This window comes from Rattus rattus, chromosome 5 (genome assembly GCF_011064425.1).
Source record: "Rattus rattus isolate New Zealand chromosome 5, Rrattus_CSIRO_v1, whole genome shotgun sequence".
Taxonomy (NCBI): Eukaryota; Metazoa; Chordata; class Mammalia; order Rodentia; family Muridae; genus Rattus; species Rattus rattus.
In genome coordinates this window covers 152,642,491-152,654,587 of record NC_046158.1, presented here as the reverse complement: position 1 = coordinate 152,654,587, position 12,097 = coordinate 152,642,491, and the positions used below count along the sequence as shown (strand labels likewise).

Sequence of the window (12,097 nt, the reverse complement as noted above, 5' to 3'; positions counted from 1 at the left end):
TCGGTTTGTGTGAAGACTCTGATCTGGTCAGCTAGCGCTGAAGAAACAGCTGTGGCTAACAAAAAACCAGGGCCGCTCAAGTAAAACCTTTGTCTACTGGGACAATCGATGCTGGTCAGCTGGAGCTGAGAAACTAGCAGTGATTAAGAAGAGACCAGCATCGCTGAGGTGAAGAACTATCTCCTCACCCAGAAGCTGTGTTCTACAGGCAGCCAAGGCTGTCCCTCCCTCTGGCAGCTGAACTTGACAGTGTAGGAGTCGCCCAGGCGGTGCTAGCTTTGAAGACATGAATGGGTCACGGAGAAGAGCTGAGGCCTGGCACCATGAGAGGCCAGGAGAGGTGCAGCAGGAGTAGCAGTGGAAGGCCCAGGGCGGAAGGGGTCATGCAGAGGCTGCGGCTTGGCACCGTGAAGAGAGTGCAGGGGGAGCTATTGGTGAAAGTGCAGCCCAGGAAGCTCAGCAGCTTAGAGAAGCCAGGACTGTGGATGACCCCACCCACGGCAGCAGGAAGCCACGGGAGCTTAGGAGACAAACTGTGTGTGCTGCAGGGGAAGGCGCCCAGAACTGAGCCAATCCCTCAGAGAGCCCCGGAGAGGAACGAAGCCCGGACACTGGCCACTGGGTTATTTACAGTTTGCTTCTGCTTTTGTTCAGGTTGTTACTGTGCCCTGGTTCTTCCCTCTTGAAGTAAGAAAGTATTTTTACAGGAGTGCACAGTTGAGAGGCTTTAAACTTAAAAAGATTTGAGACTATTACATGGACTCTGGACTTTTAAAGGGACTGGATATCTTTAAAGGGACAACTTTAAAGTGTTTGAATTTTGTAAGGCTGTGGGACTTTCAAGGTTGTGAAGTGTTTTCAATTGTGATGTCTTTATGAATGTGTCATCTTGGGGATGAACAAGAAAGGGAAGGTGGCTTCACAGTGATGTTTGTCTTCTAAGGTGACAAGGAGTCAGTTGTGCTGGCCAGTTCTATGTCTACTTGACACAAGCTAAACTCGGCTGAGAGGAGAGACCCTCAACTGAAAACAATGCTGACCTTCGTAAGGTCAGGCTGTAAGCAGGCCTGTGGGTATTTTCTTAATTAGGCATTGGTGTGTTGAGGGTGGGGAGGGGACCCAGCCCATTTGTGGGTGTTGCCACTCCTGAGCAGGCGGTCCTGGGTGAAGCCGCACTGCCTTACAACTGGGAGACCCTCTTGGAGATCTGCACCCTCAGGGCCCCACAGGGGAACTGGGCCCACTCCATTGAGTCCAACAGGCAGGAAGGGGGTGAGAGTCAGTGTCAATCAAACCACCCTTATTTGCAGAAGTTCGGCCCTAACCAAAACGGAATGGCTCCCAGTGGTACTTGTGTGGCACCTGGCTTTATTACAGGCTAAAAAAAAATGTCCTGATAAGGCAAGCTTGCTTTAAAAAAAAAAAAAAGGCAAACTAAAGCCCAGACTTTGGGTTAGGTGATAATCTGGGCTGGCCACCATACAAGTATTTAACTCTCCTTTGAGCAGCACAGGTATAGGAAGTGGGGATGCCTTCTGCATCTAGAGATGGGGAAAGTGAGACCAAAGGCTCGAGTAGGTATTTAAGGCCAAACCCTGGCACAACAGTGCCTGGATCCAAGCTGGCATCGCACACTCACGAAGCCTGTATTTCTTACTGTTGCCACCACACTGTTGGCTTAGTAAGTAATCACCCACTTAAATCAGGGAGGGGGTCCAGAAATGCCTGAGTCCTTGTTCGAAGAGAGCTCAGAACTTCAGATGGGAGTGTGTGTGTGTGTGTGTGTACACGTACGCACATATATACATGTGTGTATATATACTTACATACATACACACACATACACATATATGTACATGTACAAATAGGACTAAGAGGCCCACAGAAGGAGCTTCTAACCTTGCCTGGCAGCTGGGGTCTGTACTATGAGAGGAATTCCTACAGGAGGAGGAGGAGGAAGAGGAAGGGGAGGGGGAGGAGGAGGAGCTGGAGGAATGTGCAGGGCCAGTCGGCCATGCGAGGGTGGGGCCCTTACTCACACCTGCAGGTGGGAGATGAGCTGTCCCACGGTGATCTCCTCCGCTATCTTCTGGTATAGGCTCTGGCTGTTCAGTACCATGCTCTCTAGGATGGCCAGGGACCGCTGGAGGACAGACACATCGGCCATGGGCTGGCTCACGTACCCTGCAATCTAGACCCAGAGAGAGGCACACATGGAGCCAAGGAAGCCTCGGATGCCCCCTTCTCTGCATCCTGCCTGTGTGTGAGCACAGGGCCCCGCTGGGTCTCATCCGGTTTATGGCTGCCCTGGTCAGCGGGCAGGGATTCCCTCAGCAGGACACCTCCACCTGAGGTGACAGTGTCCACTCAATTGTGTTTCTTCAACATGTAAGAACTAATAAATTAATCCTTTTCAAGTCAGGCCAACCCCTCTTCTCAATCCCTGTAGTAATTCCCTCCACACAGGTCCCTTCACTTTTGCCGGAATGTTCGTTCCCAGCAGTTTCTCAGTGAGGACTGCTGGTCAGCAGGCAGCAGGGTTCACTGGTTTCCACTCAGCTTGCTGAGCTGAGACTGCCTCCTCTGGTAGCCGAGAGAAGGGCCCTTCTACCCCCTCCATTTAATCTGATAACCAAGCAGGCTACTTGGCAATTTGTACAGCGGAAGCACATTTGCAAATGAGACGCAGTTTTCTCTCAGAAGAGCTGAGGAGGCAAGCAGGTCACTCAGGGCTGATGAGTAGCTGGTCTGTGCCAGCCTTGCTGACAACCAGTTCTGCTCTGGGCCCTGTTCTTGGTGTCGGCCTCCAGAGAAGGCAAATGACTAGGACCTCTCTGAGAGCAGGCTGTGGAAACAGCCACAGCTCCCAAGCAGGGGGTCAGGAGCAAACAAAGAAGCAGGTATGAGCTAAGGAGGACGTTCAAAGGCTGAGGGAAGTGCATTCATTTTTAATCTGGTGACATTTCCAACGTCTGACGGGTTTATCAAATAAGAACGTACTGTAAACCGAGGAGCATCTGTTAAAGTATAAACCTTTCAGGAGCCCCGGGAAGATCACTGCTCGAGGATGAACACCCAGCCCCCGGGAATACAAAGTTGATTCCTGTCAGTGACTACAGGCTGGAGTGTCTACTCTCCCCTTATGCCCAGAGAACTGACAGGGGAGGGAGGAGACAAACTGAACGTGGGAAGCCTCACCTGCTTAATAAAGGTGACTGAAACCATGTCCCAGGAGACAATGCCATGGTCCATGAGCTCTAAGAAGGCAGTCAGGGTGAATGCCAGCATCTCACTGTAGCTGAGACATGTGCGACACACACAAAATACAGAGATTCAGATCCAAGGAGCGCAAGTGTGAAGGCAGCTACGAAAGGGACAGGTCCCAGTAAACCCCATGGGGAATCTGTGGAAGCAACAGTCAGTGCCTGAAGCATGCCTAGCCCGGTGTGGAGGAGATGCGTCCCGGGTCCCTACGTCAGAAAGCTGGTGGGCTGCAGTCACCTAGTCTGTCTTCTCCATTTTGCTTCATCCCTGGCTTACTCTGTCAGCTATCTCCCAAAACAAAGACCTGTGTCAAACGGATGCTTGCAGAGGGACCAAAGAGAGCTTATATCTCACATTAACCTTTAGGCCAGGAGGCCCCAGGGCGAGGGAGTCGTACAGGTGTGGTTACGCGTTTGGTTTTCCGTCTGAGCAGTTGCTGTGCTCATGTTATCTTCCCCAACTCTAGCTTCCTGCTCTGTTAAGATCGAGTTAGTCTCACAGCATTAGTCTCACTGGGCTGTGGGGAGGGCAAGCTGACGAGGTCTGCAGTGCCCTTACAATAACGTGGTGTGGGGATCAAACATCTGCCTTTTGTCTCTCCTCACAGGTTTAATCATTCATGCAGGGGCACGGTGCTCTACGGCTAACAAGCCAGGCCCCGTTTGCCAGAGGTAATAACGCTGCTCACAGAACTCTGAGCTGCTTTATCCCCATTTCAGAGCGGAGGAGACTAAGGCTGGTCTGTTGCAGCCAAAACTCCCGATGGCAGCCAGAGGCTTCAGCTTTGGCGCAGCTGGAAGATCCAAGACTTTAAAACAAATACCTAGGATTAGCTGCTTGGCTTGGCTGACAGTTTCAGGAGCGGATCTATCGCCCGTGAGATTTCTGACTCCCTGCCTGCAGCTCAGGCTCCACAGGCTTGGGCGGAGACCTGGGCACCTGTCACTCACTGCTGAGCACGTAGAAGGCTTGGCTTCCCACAACCACCTAAGCCTGCAGGGCAGTAGAGGTGCCGAGGCCTGGTGCCAAGTCCTGGGCTCCTCTTTGACAGTGTGGGGCACGGAGATGGCCAATGGGCATTCAGAGGGAGGCGTGCACATCCGCTGAGAGAGGATGGGACCAGGGAGGGCGGGCGGACAGCATCACTGAAGGAGACCATGGAGAGTTCCCACCTCTTCCCTGACCCTCATCAGGCCGAGCACTTCCGTAATTCACCAGGCCTGCTGGGCCCCCTACTTTCAGTGCTCACCTAGCACAGCCCTGGGTCACTCAACCCTCGGGAGGACCCTGGACTCCGGGATGCAGGGACCCAACAGGGACGACACCTTTCTGTACGTGAACTTGAGCTTGGCCTGCTGCTGTGAGCAGTGGACTCCTGGGTCCGACTTGACACCACAGGAGTGAGAACGGGAGCCCTGCAGGCCACGGGATCTGCAATTGCTTGGAAGACATCGGTGATACTCACTGGGACAGGAGCTTGGTCCCGCTCTCCACGAGCCTTGTCAGCACAACGATGCCATCCATGTTGATGAACTCGGTGGCGAAAGTCACGTCAGCTGAGAGCTTAGCCAGCTCCTTCATGGCATCCAGCCGGGTCTCCATACTAGATGACTGGGTCCTTTCCATCAGCTGGCGTGCAGCCCGGGACTGTGAAGCCAGGGACAAAAGAGAGGCCATCTGCTCTTACAGCAGGTTACTACTGTGGGCTTGCAGCCGAGCCCCAGGCAGTTAGGGTTTCGCATGGCTTAGGAACTGCTAAATAAATGTTTATGGACCAGTGAGAGAACTTCCAGCATGCCGGGACTGATCCGTAGTTGTCTATAACTTTTCTGTACTCCTCTAGCATATGGGTTTATTTTATTTTAAAAATTATATTTATTTTGTGTGTGTGCATGCATGTGCATGCTATACCGTAAGTGTGAAGATCAGAGCATTAATTAATCTGATAGAGTCAGGTCTCTCCTTCCCCCATGTAGGTCCAGGGGATAAAGTTCAGGTCATCAGGCTTGGGGACAAGTGTCTTACCCTCCCCCCCCAAGCTATCTTGTTCTATGATTTTTCTTTTTAATTCCTACCAAGAAAATAAAGAAAGGGTATCTCCTAACTGCAAGTCCTCAGAAGCAGATCTGTCAGACGCCGAGGGCCCTGCCCTAGAATTTAATCTGATGGCCCTGAAGGACCCTTTTAATTCTAAAGTGTGATAAGCCTGACAAACCTTTCAATGTTCTACATCACCCTTCCCCAAAAGAATCATGCTGGGCAATCATGAAGGACGAAGGAGCTGGAGGCCTTGATTATGAATAGCTTCCTGGACACGATGGCTGCGGAGGACAGATGCCTCCCTGCACGGGCCTTCCCCAGCAGGGCACTTGACTCCTGCAGCCTAGCGAAGCCTGCAGCAGTGTCCACTGTCACTCCCGTGCTGAGCTTACTACCACACAGTCAGACTCCAGTTCACTGTTTCATCATGCCCTGCTCTGAATGGAATGTTCTCTCAGAAAAGAAGCAGGAGAAGCAGAGTGCCCCAGGCCTGCCTGTCTGCCTACTGTCAGGAAGTGACTGGAGGGCAGGGAGTGGGGCTGGCCTCTCTATTACAAAGAGGGGCCCATAACTGCATGGTCCTCTGACAACACACAGATCCCCCTAATCCCACAGTGGAGGAAGGGCGTGCCTAAGGAAAGGTCACCCATGAGACAATCTGTGAGCACTGGTCTGTATGGAGCTTAGAAACTTCCAGCCCAAATGTAAATCTCCCTCCAGAGCGGCCTTTCCAGTGGCTGTGCCCTGCTCCACTTTATCCCGAGGTCTACAGAATGCTCTGCCCTTCCTCAGACTGTCACATGAAATTAGCAGAGCCTGGCGTGTGTTTGTGGGGAGACGAGGAGGTTGAGGCCCTTCGGATGAGAAGCTCCTTCAGGAGAGGAGGGAGGTGAACAAGATGCTAAGTAAACTGGCTGAGACTCACACGCCTGAGTCTAAACCTGGCTTGGCTACTTCTCCAGTTTCACGCGTGGCAAGATACTCAACCTTAGTCCTCAGTCTCCTTGTCTCCCTCTCGCTTGAACTGATGCAGTCAGGAAGAGTTAGCAAAACGCGAGGTAAGTGCTGGCTGGCACTCCTCTACACATCTCCTCTCCAGACAAGTGGGTCCTTCCCTCAGCAAGAAAACATGGCCTTAATCTCCTACAACTGTGACAGAGACTGAGCCCTTTGTCGGCCTTGGGCCTGCCTCCCTGCACCTTCACCCTCTCTCCCATCTGAGCTCATCCATGCGACACATGAAAAACTGCAGGAGAAAGAAAGGGCCTCAGGCTGGAGAGTAGGACATAAGGACTCTAGGACCGTCCACTTCCTGCCCAATTTCACAAGTTTTGAAACTCATTAACATGCTTCGCCTGCTTTTCAAACATCTTTTGGATCCCACATCTCCCACGTTCCTGTCCTCTTCTTGCTACCTGAAACAGTAGCAGACGTAAGCTTCTCCACTGTGCCCTTAACTTTCACTCAAGACTGCTGGCTCTCACTTGCTGTGGAAAGCCGGGCTGTGGCACCGCAGTGGCCTGTACTCCTGCTCTCACTCCACCCTCTGCGCTCATTGCACTGCGGGCCTCTCCTTCCTCTACCCTGCTCTGCCTGAGCGGCTTAGCACCCTTCCTCACTACTATCCCCACTCCACCCAACCCCTGTTGTCTTTAGATGTGGTCTCTGGAGCTTACGTTAGCTTTGACCAGTCTCCAGCTGAGGACTTTAATTCATGATCCTCCTGCCTCTGCCTCCCAAATGCTGGGATCTCAGGCCTGCTCTACTGCCCGGCCTCCTGCTTCTCACTCCCTTTCCGGCTGCGGCTGCTTCCTTTGCTTACCTTTGAGGGGATTCCCGACTTTCCCTCTGCCCCCACCCCCAGCACTGACACACTCACCAAGTCTTTCTGGTGTCTGTCAACCCTGCCATCCCACTGCCTTTGCTGGACGTCACCCTTACCAATCTCTGAGAGATCACTCTCCCACCAGTCTCTCTTGCCTGCCTGTGAATGTGGCCTTGCTAACACTCCACAGGATGCACAGGGAATGTTCCTCATGGATTCCCTTTTTTTTTCTTGTAAAGTCTGTGCCCATAGGCAGCCATGCCAGTGCCTTCAGGACTGGTTTCCCCTGCCACACCTCTCAGCTCTGGTTTCTACACTAGGAAACACATTTCTTCTTCTCTCAGTTATTCCCAGCCTCTAAGATCAGGGTGCCTATCTCTGGGAGAGCTTTCTGGAAACTGCTCTGCTGGAGGAGGTGGCCCCTCTCAGACTTCCTACACACCAGGAGGCTGTCTGCTGCCCTTGCTTATGAGCCGCCAGCCAGGCTGTGAGGAAGAGGGGTTTCTTCACAATCTCTAGTCTCAAACCCGTAGAGCAGAGTCCTTCCCACCACAGGAACTCGTGTGTGTCAGGAAGACTGGAATACCTACCGGGGAGATGGCCAGTTGTAAGATTGTCCCATTTTTAATGTCGCTTCGGGTCTGGATGGCAAAGAATAAAACAGAACAAGACAAAAAGACAATATTAAAATAGTACATGGAGGTGATTCAGTAAGGACTGGTGGCCATTTTCACAGCATAATTGACTCTCCTCATCTGCAGGTGATCAGCTAGCAATGAACCCATCGGCAGGCTTTGCAGGGTTTGTTTTGAACGTTACGGGCTGTTGTTCGTTCTTGTCTGGCCCCCTAAGCAGTGCTGGATAGCAGGTAGACATGGCCCACCCACTGCATGAGGCACATTCTGCATCTAGAGGGGAATTTAATGTGCAGGGGATGTGCCTAGGTGACAGGCAGCTACTGTGCCATGTGTACCTCCTGAGACTTTGGTATCTGGGGACCACTCTCCATGGATACCAAGGGACACTGAGGTTCTTCTGCAGCTAGGCCTCTTCCTACTTGCTTTCTACAAAGAGATTCTAAGATTTTCCTCAAGAGCTCTGGGTCTTGAAGCAAAAGCCACCTCAGCCACCATGGAGCCAGCTGGTGCTCCATGCTGCCTAAAGGGCAGCTCTTTAAACAGGGAGTTGGAGCCACCCGCACAGTAAGAAGCTAGGCTGTGCCACCTCCTTGGGAGGTCACTTGCAAGCAAAGCGTGGCCTGCCCTTGGCCACCCTGTACTCACCTGCTCGGTGACATAGAGCTGGGGCCCATCTGCATAGCGGAGCGTGTAGTACTCCGGGTTTGGCAGTGACCACCTGTGGGAAAGAAAACAGAACACCCCGCTAGCTTCTCCTCTGGGTTCGTCCGGAGCAGCAGTGAAATGCTGCAGTGACTACCCGGAGACCTGCCAGCCTGTTCCGAGCGCAGTGGAATCCAACCAAAGCTTTTGGCTGAGTCCCTGAGAGGGTCAGCAATAAAGGAGGTGCGGGCAGAGGGGCATGGGCCTCACATCCTACCCAGGCCTCCTGAGACAGACATGGTCACCAGGGCTCATGGTCACTCTGAGGCCCAGGAGCACATGAGGATCTCGGAAGCCACAGGGACCTTATCAGCTGTCCTTCCTTGGTAAGATAGTGACGCAGCCCCACTGGACACCATCTGTACCAGTTTCCTCCGGGCCTGGGCAGCCATAGCTGTCACTGTGGAAATGAAGTCATTCCAACCTACCCATCGCACACTTCCTTGATGACGGATGCCAGGGGCCGTTTCTGAAAGAGAGGGGAGAGATCCTTCACCATGTGGTTCTGAGGAAGGGAACCTTGGCCACAGTGCCTAACTTCTTGGGGAGGTCGGGGTTTCAGCCCTCCTGTTGCTACCCTCGCTTACGAGGCCAGGGGCCTTCAGGCCTAAACACACCCACCATTATGAACCTCACCCTCTCCTGACAGCCCTGACTCTCACATCAGGAGCATACCTGGTCAATTTCAAGGAGCTGGGCGTTAGCACCTGGCCATTCAATGGCCACCTTGACAATGTCCGACGGAGGTGGCATTGTTCCCAGTGGCCCTACTTCAGGACTCAGCTGCCTGGAGAGAGAGCCGTAAAGGAGAGGTCAGAGAATGCCTTCCTGTTCATTCTCGATGTGCACTTTGGAGGTCCGAAGACAGCATCTGAAGTGACATGTGAACTCCTCGGCATGCAGTTCTCAGGTTCCTGCCGCAGCCTCTCCTCGGGCTGCTGTCTCCTTAGATTCAATCAGCAAGAGAAACGGGACAAACCTCTCTATCATCTGCAGCTCAGGCAGCAGCGAGAGCCACGGGTGTGACAGTCAGTCAGTGTGAGGGTCAAGAGGACCGGGGGAGAGGGGGAGCAGAGCTCACTCAGTGTAAACCCTCATCTCGGGGCCCCGGGAGAGAGAAGAAGCACATGCTTTGGAGCAGAGAACACTAGACAGTCTTTTCTTGGTTGAGTGGTTAGCTGAAGGGGCCAGGCCACTTCTGCCCAGCAGTCACATTCAGAAGATCCCAGTGTCGGCAGGCCCAGCCATGCTCTCCCCTCCCCACCCACTGCTGCCACTCCTGCCCCTTCAAAGGACACAATGTGGAGCCTCCTTCCTGTAGGATGATGTGGAGTTCCAAACACTGGGAAGAGAACTGAGACAGGAAATGCTATTTTGGTCCCCAGTGCCAAGGGCAAGGGTTGCCAGGGGCTCAAGTGCAGGCCTAAGGATGCTCTCACACAAAGGCCCCTCTACAGGGCGGGGCTGTGAACGTGCATCTAAGCCCCTCCCCCACTGCTCTTCAGAATAAAGGGAAATAAATCAGCTGGGGCAAGGCTGGGAGATGGACTCATGTGACTGGTATCCTAGGCAACTCCAGTGGCTTAGTGGTATTCTGGGCAGTGCTGAGGCTCTCTCCAAGGTCTGAGGAAGGCAGTCACACTGCTGATTGATTATTTCAATGTATATTTACACTCCTTGCCTACAGGTTTGGGAGCAGGCGCCCTCTTAATGAAAAAGACCTTTTGCCTTCCCAAGGTTCAGCCACTCGCCTGCAGTTCATGCCTGGCTAATGGGGACCACCTGCCTCTGTCAGTGTGTGTGACACCACTGTTGCTAAGCTGTTAATCATGTGTGCTATCAATTTTCCAGCCCCAACAGATGCCAGTTCTCACAGCCTTGTGGGTGCAAACCTCTCTAGGGTAAAGGGGTGAAGGGTGTCCTCTACACGCCCAGGCAGAGAGAAGGAAGCTTACTGGACCATTTCCTGAGGGATGGGCTGTACCAAGAGTCTGCTGTCAAAATACACCCACTCCTGCTTCCCAGCAGCCCTCAGAAAGAGGTGGGACAGCACCTGATTTTCAGAAGTCAAGAGTGATGCTTGGTCAAGTCCTAGGTAACCTGGTGAGTAAATAGGAAAGATAGCTAGAGCTTAGAGCCAGCCAGCAATTCCCTGTACCCTGAGCAGGTCTGAATTCCTGTCTGGTAAGTACACGAGGCCTAGGGAAACAGCAGTGGGCGGCTGCCTCTGCAGCTCTTGGCAGAACCTTATCGTACAGCTTTTACATACGTAGGCCCAAAACAAACCCGAAAGGAAACAGGCCCCATGGCGGCCAGCTTCTGGAGAAGGCGGTATTCCGGTGACATCAAGGCAGAGTGTGCTATGCCAGGGTGCTGCTCTGACCCTGACAGCAGGGTATCCCTATCTGCGGTGGGGCATCACTGTCCCTGGACACAAGACTCCGGAGTGAAACCATGTCTAAGAACTGACGTAATCCACAAGAAGGTACATGGACCGTAAGCATAGCTACACATATGTGCATATGTACATGGATTATAAACTAGAAACACGTCTCCCTTAAGCCTCCATCCAAGACAGGGGACACGCTCAGCACTCCAGACAACGCACCAGCCTCCTCTTAATTCCTACTGACTTGACTGCCCCCGAGGAGCTGGGCCTGTCTTTGTGCGTCCTCTAAATGGAAGTGTACAGTACAGCTCTCCAGAGCATTTGTCAGTCTGGGTGGCTGGTTGTTTTGGGTTTGTTTGTTTGTTTTAACTTTTCAAAATAAGGGTTGGGGAGATAGCTCAGTGTATAAAAACACGCATGCATCATGCACATGTACATACATGCATGCATATGTACATACATACATGCACATGTGCACACATGCATACTGTGTACAACAGACACCTTGAAAAGTGCTCCAGGCTAGGACACTGTTCCCACTGAAGAAATCACGTAGATTGAGAGCCCACTGACTGTCATGGCTTCTACGAGTCCCATCTTTGCCCAAGTCTCTGTCTTCTGTTCTTGATATGTGAGTGCTACTTCTAAGGTGTTCTGGGTGCCCTTCGAATGGCAAGTTCATGATTCCACGGCAGAACATAGAAATGCCCAAATGAGGACGACATTTTTACAGCTCCTCAAAGGAGTCAACCCTTACTCTGTTACTAGGGAACACACCACACGTCCTAAACGCTTGTCTGAGCGCTCCCTCTGAAGGTGAACAAGCTGAGTGTGGTCACTTTGTTTTAGTCCCAAATAACTTGTCCTAGGTCACTGCATCATTTATCAAAGCTGGTTATGACTCTACCCATGTCACATACGGCAGGAACATCTCCAAGCCACCCTGGTCACCCAAGGAGAGCAACAGGCCTGCGGCCTGACTGTCTTCCCACAGTCAAGCAGCCTATTAGTGCTGAGTGACCGGCAGCTGCCACAGCTAGAGGGAAGGAGGGAACACTGGGGTTTAGCTGAACAGATCTAAGTCCATCTCTGAACTTGAAAGACACTGACTAAAGAGGCTGTGAGACAAAAGACATGAGCCTCATAGCTCCAAGGAGAGAGCCAGGGCAAGCCAGAGCCGCTCACAAACCAAAGCCACGGGAAAAGCTAAGGGCCTCGCAGGGGAAGCTATGCAGCACA

At 52.5% G+C, this 12,097-nt stretch overlaps 1 protein-coding gene across 2 annotated transcripts in view; it reads right to left on the bottom strand.

Moving 5' to 3' along the window:
* Elmo2 (engulfment and cell motility 2) overlaps positions 1–12,097 on the bottom strand; it is a 36,195-nt gene that overhangs the window by 17,292 nt on the left and 6,806 nt on the right. For both annotated transcript variants that reach the window (XM_032904810.1, XM_032904809.1), the window contains exons 2-8: positions 9,145–9,256; positions 8,898–8,938; positions 8,413–8,485; positions 7,720–7,770; positions 4,730–4,911; positions 3,199–3,298; positions 2,040–2,191 (exon numbers count right to left, since the gene is read on the bottom strand). In XM_032904810.1, the coding sequence (XP_032760701.1) occupies positions 2,040–2,191; positions 3,199–3,298; positions 4,730–4,911; positions 7,720–7,770; positions 8,413–8,485; positions 8,898–8,938; positions 9,145–9,222 (677 nt within the window). In that variant the 5' untranslated portion in view covers positions 9,223–9,256. The remainder of the gene's footprint in view (positions 1–2,039; positions 2,192–3,198; positions 3,299–4,729; positions 4,912–7,719; positions 7,771–8,412; positions 8,486–8,897; positions 8,939–9,144; positions 9,257–12,097) is intronic.